This window comes from Triticum dicoccoides, chromosome 7A (genome assembly GCF_002162155.2).
Source record: "Triticum dicoccoides isolate Atlit2015 ecotype Zavitan chromosome 7A, WEW_v2.0, whole genome shotgun sequence".
Lineage (NCBI taxonomy): Eukaryota > Viridiplantae > Streptophyta > Magnoliopsida > Poales > Poaceae > Triticum > Triticum dicoccoides.
This window is the reverse complement of record NC_041392.1, coordinates 368714851-368729831: the sequence shown is the minus strand read 5'-3', so window position 1 is coordinate 368729831 and position 14981 is coordinate 368714851. Positions and strand designations below refer to the sequence as shown.

Sequence of the window (14981 nt, the reverse complement as noted above, 5' to 3'; positions counted from 1 at the left end):
ATCTCATAGTTATAGGAACATGTATAGGTCATGAAGAAAGCAATAGCAACATACTAAACGATCGGGTGCTAAGCTAATGGAATGGGTCATGTCAATCAGATCATTCATCTAATGATGTGATCCTGTTAATCAAATGACAACTCTTTGTCCATGGTTAGGAAACATAACCATCTTTGATTAAAAAGCTAGTCTAGTAGAGGCATACTAGTGACACTCTGTTTGTCTATGTATTCACACATGTATTATGTTTCCGGTTAATACAATTCTAGCATGAATAATAAACTTTTATCATGATATATAAGGAAATAAATAATAACTTTATTATTGCCTCTAGGGCATATTTCCTTCAGTCTCCCACTTGCACTAGAGTCAATAATCTAGATTACACAGTAATGATTCTAACACCCATGGAGCCTTGGTGCTGATCATGTTTTGCTCGTGGAAGAGGCTTAGTCAACGGGTCTGCTACATTCAGATCCGTATGTATCTTGCAAATCTCTATGTCTCCCCCCTGGACTAGATCCCGGATGGAATTGAAGCTTCTCTTGATGTGCTTGGTTCTCTTGTGAAATTTGGATTCCTTTGCCAAGGAAATTGCACCAGTATTGTCACAAAAGATTTTCATTGGACCCGATGCACTAGGTATGACACCTAGATCGGATATGAACTCCTTCATCCAGACTCCTTCATTCGCTGCTTCCGAAGCAGCTATGTATTCCGCTTCACACGTAGATCCCGCCACGACACTCTGTTTAGAACTGCACCAACCGACAGCTCCACCGTTTAATGTAAACACGTATCCGGTTTGCGATTTAGAATCGTCCGGATCAGTGTCAAAGCTTGCATCAACGTAACCATTTATGATGAGCTCTTTGTCACCTCCATATACGAGAAACATATCCTTAGTCCTTTTCAGGTATTTCAGGATGTTCTTGACCGCTGTCCAGTGATCCACTCCTGGATTACTTTGGTACCTCCCTGCTAGACTTATAGCAAGGCACACATCAGGTCTGGTACACAGCATTGCATACATGATAGAGCCTATGGCTGACGCATAGGGAACATCTTTCATTTTCTCTCTATCTTCTGGAGTGGTCGGGTATTGAGTCTGACTCAACTTCACACCTTGTAACACAGGCAAGAACCCTTTCTTTGCTTGATCCATTTTGAACTTCTTCAAAATCTTGTCAAGGTATGTGCTTTGTGAAAGTCCAATTAAGCGTCTTGATCTATCTCTATAGATCTTTATGCCTAATATGTAAGCAGCTTCACCGAGGTCTTTCATTGAAAAACTCTTATTCAAGTATTCCTTTATGCTATCCAGAAATTCTATATCATTTCCGATTAGTAATATGTCATCTACATATAATATCAGAAATGCTACAGAGCTCCCACTCACTTTCTTGTAAATACAGGCTTCTCCAAAGGTCTGTATAAAACCAAATGCTTTGATCACACTATCAAAGCGTTTATTCCAACTCCGAGAGGCTTGCACCAGTCCATAAATGGATCGCTGGAGCTTGCACACTTTGTTAGCTCCCTTTGGATCGACAAAACCTTCCGGTTGCATCATATACAACTCTTCTTCCAGAAATCCATTCAGGAATGCAGTTTTGACATCCATCTGCCAAATTTCATAATCATAAAATGCGGCAATTGCTAACATGATTCGGACAGACTTAAGCATCGCTACGGGTGAGAAGGTCTCATGGTAGTCAACCCCTTGAACTTGTCGAAAACCTTTTGCGACAAGTCGAGCTTTGTAGACAGTAATATTACCGTCAGCGTCAGTCTTCTTCTTGAAGATCCATTTATTCTCAATTGCTTGCCGATCATCGGGCAAGTCAACCAAAGTCCATACTTTGTTCTCATACATGGATCCCATCTCAGATTTCATGGCTTCAAGCCATTTTTCGGAATCTGGGCTCACCATCGCTTCTTCATAGTTCGTAGGTTCATCATGATCTAGTAGCATGACTTCCAGAACAGGATTTCCGTACCACTCTGGCGCAGATCTTACTCTGGTTGGTCTACGGGGTTCAGTAGTATCTTGTTCTGAAGTTTCATGATCATTATCATTAGCTTCCTCACTAATTGGTGTAGGTGTCGCAGAAACAGGTTTCTGTGATGTACTACTTTCCAATAAGGGATCAGGTACAGTTACCTCGTCAAGTTCTACTTTCCTCCCACTCACTTCTTTCGAGAGAAACTCCTTCTCTAGAAAGGATCCATTTTTAGCAACGAATGTCTTGCCTTCGGATCTGTGATAGAAGGTGTACCCAACAGTCTCCTTTGGTATCCTATGAAGACACATTTCTCCGATTTGGGTTCGAGCTTATCAGGTTGAAGCTTTTTCACATAAGCATCGCAGCCCCAAACTTTAAGAAACGACAACTTTGGTTTCTTGCCAAACCATAGTTCATAAGGTGTCGTCTCAATGGATTTTGATGGTGCCCTATTTAACGTGAATGCGGCCGTCTCTAAAGCATAGCCCCAAAATGATAGCGGTAAATTTGTAAGAGACATCATAGATCGCACCATATCAAGTAAAGTACGATTACGACGTTCGGACACACCATTACGCTGAGGTGTTCCGGGTGGCGTGAGTTGCAAAACTATTCCGCATTGTTTCAGATGTAGACCAAACTCGTAACTCAAATATTATCCTCCACGATCAGATCGCAGAAACTTTATTTTCTTGTTACGATGATTTTCAACTTCACTCTGAAATTCTTTGAACTTTTCAAATGTTTCAGACTTATGCTTCATTAAGTAGATATACCCATATCTGCTTAAATCATCTGTGAAGGTGAGAAAATAACGATATCCGCCACGAGCCTCAACATTCATCGGACCACATACATCTGTATGTATGATTTCCAACAAATCTGTTGCTCTCTCCATTGTACCGGAGAACGGTGTTTTAGTCATCTTGCCCATAAGGCACGGTTCGCAAGTACCAAGTGATTCATAATCAAGAGGTTCCAAAAGTCCATCGGTATGGAGTTTCTTCATGCGCTTTACACCGATATGACCTAAATGGCAGTGCCACAAATAAGTTGCACTATCATTATCAACTCTGCATCTTTTGGCTTCAACATTATGAATATGTGTGTTACTACTATCGAGATTCATCAAAAATAGACCACTCTTCAAAGGTGCATGACCATAAAAGATATTACTCATATAAATAGAACAACCATTATTCTCTGATTTAAATGAATAACCGTCTCGCATTAAACAAGATCCAGATATAATGTTCATGCTCAACGCTGGCACCAAATAACAATTATTTAGGTCTAATACTAATCCCGAAGGTAGATGTAGAGGTAGCATGCCGACCGCGATCACATCGACTTTAGAACCATTTCCCACGCGCATCGTCACCTCGTCCTTTGCCAGTGTTCGCTTAATCCGTAGTCCCTGTTTCGAGTTGCAAATACTAGCAACAGAACCAGTATCAAATACCCAGGTGCTACTGCGAGCTCTAGTAAGGTACACATCAATAACATGTATATAACATATACCTTTGTTCCCCTTGCCATCCTTCTTATCCGCCAAATACTTGGGGCAGTTCCGCTTCCAGTGACCAGTCTGCTTGCAGTAGAAGCACTCAGTTTCAGGCTTAGGTCCAAACTTGGGTTTCTTCTCCTGATCAGCAACTTGCTTGCTTTTCTTCTTGAAGTTCCCCTTCTTCTTCCCTTTGCCCTTTTTCTTGAAACTAGTGGTCTTGTTGACCATCAACACTTGATGCTCCTTCTTGATTTCTACCTCCGCAGCTTTCAGCATTGCGAAGAGCTCGGGAATAGTCTTATTCATCCCTTGCATATTATAGTTCATCACAAAGCTCTTGTAGCTTGGTGGCAGTGATTGGAGAATTCTGTCAATGATGCAATCATCTGGAAGATTAACTCCCATGTGAATCAAGTGATTATTATACCCAGACATTTTGAGTATATGCTCACTGACAGAACTGTTCTCCTCCATCTTGCAGCTATAGAACTTATTGGAGACTTCATATTTCTCAATCCGGGCATTTGCTTGAAATATTAACTTCAACTCCTGGAACATCTCATATGCTCCATGACGTTCAAAACGTCGTTGAAGTCCCGATTCTAAGCCGTAAAGCATGGCACACTGAACTATCGAGTAGTCATCAACTTTGCTCTGCCAGACGTTCATAACATCTGTTGTTGCTCCAGCAATAAGGATAATCCTCAAGTTACGGACCCAGTCCGTGTAATTGCTACCATCATCTTTCAACTTTGCTTTCTTAAGGAACGCATTAAAATTTAACGGAACAACAGCACGGACCATTTATCTACAATTAACATAAACAAGCAAGATACTATCAGGGACTAAGTTCATGATAAATTTAAGTTCAATTAATCATATTACTCAAGAACTCCCACTTAAATAGACATCTCTCTAATCATCTAAGTGATCACGTGATCCAAATCAACTAAACCATAACCGATCATCACGTGAAATGGAGTAGTTTTCAATGGTGAACATCGCTATGTTGATCATATCTACTATATGATTCACGCTCGATCTTTCGATCTCAGTGTTCCGAGGCCATATCTGCATATGCTAGGCTCGTCAAGTTTAACCTGAGTATTCTGCGTGTGCAAAACTGTCTTGCACCTGTTGTAGATGGACGTAGAGCTTATCACACCCGATCATCACGTGGTGTCTGGGCACGACGAACTTTGGCAACGGTGCATACTCAGGGAGAACACTTTTATCTTGAAATTTAGTGAGAGATCATCTTATAATGCTACCGTCAATCAAAGCAAGAGAAGATGCATAAAAGATAAACATCACATGCAATCAATATAAGTGATATGATATGGCCATCATCTTGTGCTTGTGATCTCCATCCTTGAAGCACCATCGTGATCACCATCGTCACCGGCGCGACACCTTGATCTCCACCGTAGCATCGTTGTCGTCTCGCCAATCTTATGCTTCTACGACTATCGCTACCGCTTAGTGATAAAGTAAAGCATTACAGGGCGATTGCATTGCATACAATAAAGCGACAACCATATGGCTCCTGCCGGTTGCCGATAACTCGATTACAAAACATGATCATCTCATACAATAAAATTTAGCATCATGTCTTGACCATATCACATCACAACATGCCCTGCAAAAACAAGTTAGACGTCCTCTACTTTGTTGTTGCAAGTTTTACGTGGCTGCTACGGGCTTAAGCAAGAACCAATCTTACCTACGCATCAAAACCACAATGATAGTTTGTCAAGTTGGTGTTGTTTTAACCTTCACAAGGACCGGGCGTAGCCACACTCGGTTCAACTAAAGTTGGAGAAACTGTCACCCGGAAGCCACCTATGTGCAAAGCACGTCGGGAGAACCGGTCTCGCGTAAGCGTACGCGTAATGTCGGTCCGGGCCGCTTCGTCCAACAATACCGCCGAACCAAAGTATGACATGCTGGTAAGTAGTATGACATATATCGCCCACAACTCACTTGTGTTCTACTCGTGCATATAACATCAACATATAAAACCTAGGCTAGGATGCCACTATAGGGGAACGTAGTAATTTCAAAAAAATTCCTACGCACACGCAAGATCATGGTGATGCATAGCAACGAGAGGGGAGAGTATGATCTACGTACCCTTTTAGATCGACAACGGAAGCGTTAACTTGGTTGATGTAGTCGTACGTCTTCATGGCCCGACCGATCAAGCACCGAAACTACGGCACCTCCGAGTTCTAGCACACGTTCAGCTCGATGACGATCCCCGGACTCTGATCCAGCAAAATGTCGGGGAAGAGTTCCGTCAGCACGACGGCGTGGTGACGATCTTGATGTACTACCGTCGCAGGGCTTCGCCTAAGCACCGCTACAATATTATCGAGGACTATGGTGGAAGGGGGCACCACACACGGCTAAGAATATGATCACGTGGATCAACTTGTGTGTCTAGGGGTGCCCCTTTCCTCCGTATATAAAGGATCCAAGGGGGGGTGCGGCCGGCCCTAGTAGGAGGCGCGCAGGAGGAGTCCTACTCCTACCGGGAGTAGGACTCCCCTCCCTTTCCTTGTCCAAGTAGGAGAGGGGGAAGAAGATAAGGAAAAAGGGGGGGCGCCGCCCCTCCCTCCTTGTCCAATTCGGACTAGGGGGAGAGGGGGGCGCGGCCTGCCCTGGCAGCCCCTCCTCTTCTCCACTTTAGGCCCATGAGGCCCATTAACCCCCTTGGGGGTTCCGGTAACCCCCGGTGCTCCGGTTTTATCCGAAACTTCCCCGGAACACTTTCGGTGTCCGAATATAGCCGTCCAATATATCAATCTTTATGTCTCGACCATTTCGAGACTTCTCGTCATGTCCGTGATCACATCCGGGACTCCGAACTAACTTCGGTACATCAAAACTCATAAACTCATAATATAACTGTCATCGAAACCTTAAGCGTGCGGACCCTACGGGTTCGAGAACAATGTAGACATGACCGAGACACGTCTCCGGTCAATAACCAATAGCGGAACCTGGATGCTCATATTGGCTCCTACATATTCTACGAAGATCTTTTTTTCGGTCAGACCGCATAACAACATACGTTGTTCCCTTTGTCATCGGTATGTTACTTGTCCGAGATTCGATCGTCAGTATCCCATACCTAGTTCAATCTCGTTACCGTCAAGTCTCTTTACTCGTTCCGTAATACATCATCTCACAACTAACTCATTAGTTGCAACGCTTGCAAGGCTTATGTGATGTGTATTACCGAGAGGGCCCAGAGATACCTCTCCGACAATCGGAGTGACAAATCCTAATCTCGAAATACGCCAACCCAACATGTACCTTTGGAGACACCTGTAGAGCACCTTTATAATCACTCAGTTACGTTGTGATGTTTGGTAGCACACAAAGTGTTCCTCTGGCAAACGGGAGTTGTATAATCTCATAGTCATAGGAACATGTATAAGTCATGAAGAAAGCAATAGCAACATACTAAACGATCGGGTGCTAAGCTAATGGAATGGGTCATGTCAATCAGATCATTCATCTAATGATGTGATCCTGTTAATCAAATGACAACTCTTTGTCCATGGTTAGGAAACATAACCATCTTTGATTAACAAGCTAGTCTAGTAGAGGCATACTAGTGACACTCTGTTTGTCTATGTATTCACACATGTATTATGTTTCCGGTTAATACAATTCTAGCATGAATAATAAACTTTTATCATGATATATAAGGAAATAAATAATAACTTTATTTTTGCCTCTAGGGCATATTTCCTTCATATGACTCTGCAGAGTTACCATCGAGTGCCGAGGGTGGAACCTCTTACATCACTCCTGATGAGATCTCTGTAGTGTAGCTATACGGTCGAGGTCATCGAGGGTGATTTCCTCCTTAACCACTTCCGTCACGGCTTTGTCGTGCAACCCCTCAAGTGTCAACCTCGAGGGTGAATCCTATTACGTTTATCTTGATGATAACATCGAGTGGAATTCACTGGGGGTGATTCCTCGGGTTTTCCCCTTGGTGTTGGACACACAATTACTATGGTTACTATGACTTTACACTGAACCATGTTACTAAAGACGGGTCGGCCCTGAGGGGTACCCGCGCGAGCTTAATAGCGAGTGATGTGGAGTCGGGTTGACCTGGAAGGTGCCCGTGAGATACTTACGAGGCGTGGCCGGGCATTCTTAGCCCTTGCCGCAAGTACCCGAGACGGGGCAACGGGGTCACATCTTTCGTGAGTCTCTGCTTGTTACCGCGTGCTCCTAATCCACTACGATTTGGATATTTGATCCGAGGGGCCTCTAGCCTGATAGCACTAACCATCACGTGGGCATAGTATGGGTGTTTTGCGTCGTATGCATCAGCCGAAGCTTAATAGACATCAGCGACTGAGCGGCGCGCGCCGGGTTAGACTGCGTAAACTCCTGCCTTGTTGAAGGAGGTAGCTAGGTCTGCTCACCGGCCGCGTAAGCAACGTGCAGGAGTTCCCGGGGAGATGGCCCATGACCCCTGGGGGCATAGGTTTAGTCTGGCGTGTTGACCTCTCTATTAAGCCTAGGTCGGGTTGCGGCGTATTGTTTGGCCGAGGCCGGGCATGACCCAGGAAAGTGTATCCGGACGGAGTTAATCGAGCGTGGTGGGTAAGTTGGTGCACCCTGCAGGGAAGAAAACATCTATCGATGGTCTGCCTATGGTAGCAGACACTTGGAGTTGTATCCCGATCGATACAACTAGAACTGGATACTTGTGATGAGAACTGGATGGTGATGAGATTTGGAATGTGTTGACACTTGGATAGTATGGCTCTGGGATTGCTTTCTCGCAGGGAGTCGAGAAAGGATCTCTGGCCGAGGTTGATAACATTACTGCTACTTTACTTTATGCTACTCTACTCCCTCCTGTTGCTGCAAGATGGTGGTTTCCAAAAGATGCTAGTCTTCGATGGGCTAGGCTTTCCCCTTCCCTTCTGGCATTCTGCAGTTTAGTCCACAGATACAACCCATTCCTTTGATACAGATGCATACTTAGTTTAGATCTGATGTAAGTCTTGCGAGTACTTTGGATGAGTACTCACAGTTGCTTTGCTACTTCTTTTCCCCCATACCCGATTGTTGTGACCAGATGACGGATCCCAGGAGCCAGACGACGCCACTGATGACTACTACTACCCGGAGGATGCCTACTACTACGTGAAGACCGCAAACGACTAGGAGTAGTTGGGAGGCTCCCAGGCAGGATGCCTTGCCTTTTCGATCATTGTTGCTTTTGTGCTAGCCTTCTTAAGGCAAACTTGTTTAACTCATGTTTGTACTCAGATATTATTGCTTCCGCTGACTCCTGTGTTTTCAAGCTTATGTATTCGAGCCCTCGAGGCCCCTGCCTTATAATATAAAGCTTGTATTATTTAAATTTGTGTCTAGAGTTGTATTGTGATATCTTCCTGTAAGTCCTTGATCTTGATTGTACACATTTGCGTGTATGATTAGTGTACGGTCAAATCGGGAGCGTCACACCCATCAATTAATGTCAATGCGAGGAGTGTGGATTGTCATGCAACGAATACACCAAGACTTATAAGTGTATGAAGGCTGAAAGTAAAAACTAAGTGGGTATGTATCCAACTTGCTTGCTCATGAGACCTCGAGCATTTGAGGAAGGCCGTCATCAAAACAAACAAATGTTATATAATGAAGTATTCTTACTAGTATATGAAAGTGACAACATAAGAGACTCTCTATATGAAAAATATGATATTACTTTAAAGCATAAGTGTGGAAAAAGATAGCAACATTGCCCCTTCTTTTTTTTCTTTTTTTTCTCATTTTTTCATTAGGCTTATTTTTTATTTCTTCACTAGGACAACATTTATTTTTTTATTTTCACACTGGGATAACATTTAATGATGATCATCATGCTACTATTTACATACAACTCGGTAAAACTGAAACATATGACTATATGCATGTCTCTAACAATGATGATGAACGATGGCTGAGCATATGAATGTTTGGTAGATAATGAACGGTGGTTGAGCCATAAATACTATGTAAGCTATATGATTATGCAAAGCAATATAACAATAAAGGCGTATGTCTACTACAAACGACAATTTTTTATAGGTGTATGTCTACTACAAATGATAACTTTTTGTAAACAATATTATATTTTGAATAAATGAAGTATAACATTTTAAATAAATGAAGCCTCTGATACGAGGATCTTAATTCACGAAAGTCCGTCGTCCCAAATTAGATACTAGTACCCAGATGCAAGTTCGTAGAACAGATACAATAAAGGGTGTTGCAAGTTCGTAGAACAGATACAATTAAGGGTGTAACATACGTAGAACTATACAAATACAAATTTAAAGATAACAATTGAATGAAATATGTCTACATTCCATCATTTTAATAGAACTAGTAAATGTACATGTGCAACGCATGTTAATATTTTAGACAATATATTAATTGCATGTGTTGCACGTTAATATTTAGACAATATATCAATTACACACAGATATTAGGTATGCTATTATTTGTATGTTAATTCTATGATTAATGCAATATTTTAATACAATATTAATTGCACGTTAAACACGTTGAAGGCTCCATTGGAGCAGTCTTGGTCATTGAATTGACTTAGTTTGATGGTAGAGATCAATTGGATATGCCCTTTTGGTTCCTTTTATATTGGTATAGATGGTAATCTTCAAATCTAGAACCGCAGAGCAAAACAAACCATCATGGATCAACAATGTTAAAAGATATGAAAATAAACACGGATCGTCTGGTAAAATAGTGTAGAGAAGATATGTTTTAAGCGATACAATAGTACTCATACTTGTCACGCTAAATGATGGAAACTTTTCTGATACAGGCAAAACTTTGGGGTTGTCTAGATCTCCAAAGAGCCGAGAGAATGAAAAGACAGAAAATCTAGAGACCAGCCCTTTTCTTCAAGTGTTGCTTGAAATCCATGATATCGCCTTCCCACCTAGTCACCGCCTGGTTCTCACAGACCCAGATCTCTTGAGCAACCTGATTGATCAGCCTGAAGTCATGGCTCACCAGGACCAAGCCCCCGTCCCATTCCTTCAGTGCCTCAGCAAGTGAGTCAATGGTCTCAATGTCAAGATGATTTGTCGGCTCATCAAGCAACAGCATCTGTGGCTGCCTAAATGCTAGCCAAGCAAAAATGACACGGGCCTTCTGCCCATCAGACAGGTTTTTCATTGGCATCACCTGTGCCTTTCCTGACAGGCCAAACTTGCCAATTGCAGCTCTCATCTTCTCCTCTTCATTCCCAGGGTACTCCCTCATCATGTACTGCAGGGCCGGCATGTCCAGGTCCAGCTTCTCAGTGAGATGTTGATGGAATTGTGCAATGCGTAGGTGGTTGTGGCGTCTGACCATGCCATCCAACGGAGATAGGTCACCTGTCATGAGCTTCAGAAGTGTGCTCTTACCAGCCCCATTGGGACCGACCAGTGCAACTCTCGAGTCAAGGTCAACACCGAAGTCAAGGTTCTTGTAGATGAGATTATCCGGAGTGTAACCAAATGTGACATCAGCAAACTGCAGCACTGGTGGTGGGAGTTTGCCAACATCTGTAAAGCGGAATACAAGAATCCTGTCATTGACAACCTTCTCAGCAAGACCACCACGCTCCATCTTTGCAAGAGTCTTCTCTTTGCTCTGAGCCTGACGAGCAAGCTTCGCAGATCCATGACCAAATCGTGCAATGTACTCCTTCATATTAGCTATCTGTTCCTGTTCCCATTTGTACTGCTTCATTTGATTCTCTTCAAGCTCAGAGCGAGTTTGAACATACTGGTCATAATTTCCAGTATATAACTTGAGGGTCTTGTTCTGCATGTGGATGATGTTAGTGCACACTCCATTTAGAAAATCTTGGGAATGCGAGATAACAACAAGTATACGCTCAAAATTCTTTAATTTCTCTTCCAGCCAGACACAAGCCTCGAGATCTGCAAACAAAGGTAAAAAGAAAATCAGGTTGCTTTCAAAAGTAAGCACAACTGACCACCGAGCTATGCAGGAAAGTCCACTAGAACCTCTTATGTAAGAGAAACAAGATTATGTATAGTAGTACCATATAACTTTGTGAGGTAGAAGGATGTGTGTCACATCTAGCCAAAGATTCAGTTTTGCTAAAGCACATCTAGATGTGCCATGAATATTGCACATCTAAGTCCTAAGTCATTGATCTTACGTGGAGATGGGTATTTTCGTTTTACTTCTCTTTTTCTTTCTATGCTTGATTTAGTCACTTAGATGTGCAATAACTAGGACACATCTAGATGTGCCCTAGACACACACCCAAAGATTTTATATCGAAGAAAAATGTTAACGGTAGTCCAGGCAATACAGAAAAAAAAACATCATTTCAATTTAAAATACATGTTCAAGTGCAGTTTTCATTTGTTTCATACTCACCAAGATGGTTGGTTGGCTCATCAAGCAAAAGGATGGTCGGGTTCATGAACAGCGCCCTTGCCAATGCAATCCTCATACGCCAACCCCCAGAAAAATCTCGTGTTGGCTTTGCTTGCATTTGCTTGTCAAAACCTAGACCAAACAATATCTCAGCAGCACGCTTTTCAGCAGTTGATGCATCCATTGCTTCTAACCGCTCATATACAAGATCCAAAGCTTCACCGCCACCATCATCCTAAATAGTCAGCAGCAAGTGTAAGCAATTATATAGACCCGGATGAAATGCAGACAATGGGCAAATAAAAAGATAGAAGTTCAATAGCTAACCTGTGCAGCCAAAATTTCAGCTTCCTTTTCCAACTTCACTCTTTCTTCATCACAACAGATAACAGCTTGCAGCGCAGACATGTCAGAAGCCTCAATCTCACGAGTAAGATGATGTATGTCCATGTGTTCAGGAATGGGGAGTTCCCTGCAGCCTATTGCGGTGAGAAGGGTAGATTTCCCACAACCATTTAAGCCGAGCAAACCATACCGCCTGAGGTTAAATAAAACCATCAATTAAGTGCTCCAGAAGGATACATGGTTGTAATGAAATGAAAATAAACGGATGTATAAACTATACCTCCCGTAGTTAAGCTCCAATTCTGAATCCACAATAAGGTCATGTCCATGAAATGTTAATGAAAGGGACTCAATCTGCAACATACAAATACTATATTAGGAAATCAACAAAGTATTGAAGTAATCAACTAGTATGAAGGAGGGACGGAGATGATGCTAGATCAGATATTCGCATTCAAGAACTATGTAGGCATGGCCCCACATCCCAGCATATTTGGCATATCAAGTATTATTTCTTGTTTACATATACATAATATTGGTACGATAATGGTTCCAGGATACAACGGATCAGGAAAGTGGCTAATACGACCACACTGTTCCTCGTCGAGAAGAGATGAATGGGTCATATATAAAGAGCCAAGAAATCACAAGTGATTTAACATGGATCTAGCAATCTGTTTTTCGCTCAATATAGGTAGTATATTATATCTGGCGATGAACGACGAGGATGTACATACTCTTGTGTTCTATCACTGGGGGTGGAACTAATCCGTGCGGCGAGAGAAGAAAAAAAAGGTTTGCAACGATGGATGAATAGCAACAAGAAGGAAAAGGGGATCGGATCTCAACGTACGTGGATATCACGGGAGAGCGGATGCGAAGCCAGGACCCCGGTACATGTCCGATCGGATAAGTTAAGGGCCGCTATGCCATTGGCGGCCTTATCGGCCGCTGACGACGCCGACGAGGACGAGGCAGCGGCGCTGGACTTGGCTCCCCTCTTTGCGGCGGCGGCGGCCTTCTTCTGCGCGGCTTTCTTCTTGCTGGCATCGGACACCATGGTAGGAGATCGGGATCGGGATAGTTAGATAGCTCGAGGGTTGGGGATTGGTTGCTGGAGACGGCGATTCGCGCAACCCTACGATACACACGATTTCTATTCCCCTCCCAGCGAGCGGTGGCGGCGGCTTGTGGTGTGGAGAGAGGAGTTGGGGGTGGAGAAGACAAGTGCTACTTGTATTGCCTCCTCCTCCGCTCACTACTGTTGGGCTGGTCAACTTACTCGGACCGGGCCGTGGAGCATGCTGGGCTGTTATCTGGGCTTCTCTTCCATTTCCGCGGGCGGGATAGCCTAGAGTATTATATATATACCTAATCTTTCTCTCAATATATATATATATACCTAATCTAAAATCGCTCCCGTTCCTCCTGGTACTTGTCATCGTCATGTGTCAACCGAGGATGTGAGGGCTCATCATCATATGACTAGCTCTTGTGGCCTTTGTGGAGCTCCCGACTCCTGGCGTCACTCCCTTCTGGAGTGCACGGTCTTTAGATACATTTGGGCGTTGGTAGATGAGGACTTGGCCTGCAGTCTGGTAGCATCAACAGAGATGAGGGCGAAGAGCTGACTCTTTGGACTTATGGACTCGTTGTCGCACGAGAAGTTCACACTGATGTCGGTCACATTGTGGGCGATATGGACTTCGAGGAGGAAAGTATCCATGAATCCATCTTCCAAACACCTCGGGCGACGAAGGAGTTTATAGTCCGTTTTCATGGCTGATCTGGGAACGGCTTCTCTTCCTGGAAAGATTTCCCCAGTGGCTGTGACTTCTTCTACTGCTCATGTACCAAGGCCGAAGGCACCCCTGCTAGCTATGCTAAGATCCATGTTGATGCGGCGGTAAGATTTCAGAGAGGAGGTGCAGCGGCAGCCATATGTAGAGATAGCCAAGGTGTCTATCTGGGGAGCTCATCACTTGTCATTGCGGGAGTATGCGACCCAGCGACACTCAAGGCTATAGCATGTAGAGAGGCTATCACTCTAGCAGAAGATATGAATGTACAACGATTTGTTGTGGTTTCTGACTGTAAACAAGTGATTGGCGACATTGCTAGGGACAACCAGAGTCCATATGAGGCTATAAAGTTGAGATCATCATCATTTCTTTGTAACTTCACTTTTGAGAATCGAGCTGTCAATTTGGAAGCTCACAAGTTAGCTAAGTTTCCTTTATCTTTACCACCAGGGCGTCATGTGTGGCTTGGCCAGTCTCATGATTAGTGTTGTATCTCACACATTGTGGAGTTTGATTAATAAAGTTGGCTTTACCTCTAAAAAAACCTAATCTAAAATACCTACACCTAAAAAATCTAAAATACCTACCCCTAAAAAAACCTAAACTATAATACCTTGTCTAAAAAAACTAATCTTTATATCAAAAAAACTTAATCTATAATACCACCCCCTCAAAAAAAGGCCAGTGTTAGCAATCAGTCGGATGATCCCGCGTCGGGATCAGCCGCCTCACTGACCGCTTGATTAGCATGATCATGGTCGTTAATTTCAACTCGTCCTTTTTCATTCCATGCCTCGCAGCCACATGCGCACTTGCATTCTCATCGATGACTTCCAGCAACATGCGTCCTCAGCTAGTAGTGGCATGCAG

The 14981-nt window shown here is 43.3% G+C and overlaps 1 protein-coding gene across 1 annotated transcript; it reads right to left on the bottom strand.

Moving 5' to 3' along the window:
- Positions 1-10270: 10270 nt before the first annotated feature.
- On the bottom strand, positions 10271-13527 carry LOC119330884 (ABC transporter F family member 1-like). The gene is made up of 5 exons (XM_037604012.1): positions 13163-13527; positions 12590-12663; positions 12292-12502; positions 11965-12199; positions 10271-11495 (listed from the first exon to the last, which is right to left on the bottom strand). Exons 1-5 carry the CDS (start codon positions 13367-13369, stop codon positions 10444-10446), a joined length of 1779 nt encoding a protein of 592 aa, XP_037459909.1. The 5' UTR covers positions 13370-13527; the 3' UTR covers positions 10271-10443.
- Between the last annotated feature and the right edge of the window lie 1454 nt (positions 13528-14981).

Excerpts from the sequence above, each read along its gene's own strand:
- LOC119330884 (XM_037604012.1), bottom strand. The coding sequence starts at position 13,369 with ATGGTGTCCGATGCCAGCAAGAAGAAAGCCGCGCAGAAGAAGGCCGCC. Across the intron at positions 12,503-12,589 it reads TTGGAGCTTAACTACGGGAG|GCGGTATGGTTTGCTCGGCT; the intron begins GTATAGTTTATA and ends ATTTAACCTCAG. Across the intron at positions 12,200-12,291 it reads CTGAAATTTTGGCTGCACAG|GATGATGGTGGCGGTGAAGC; the intron begins GTTAGCTATTGA and ends CTGACTATTTAG.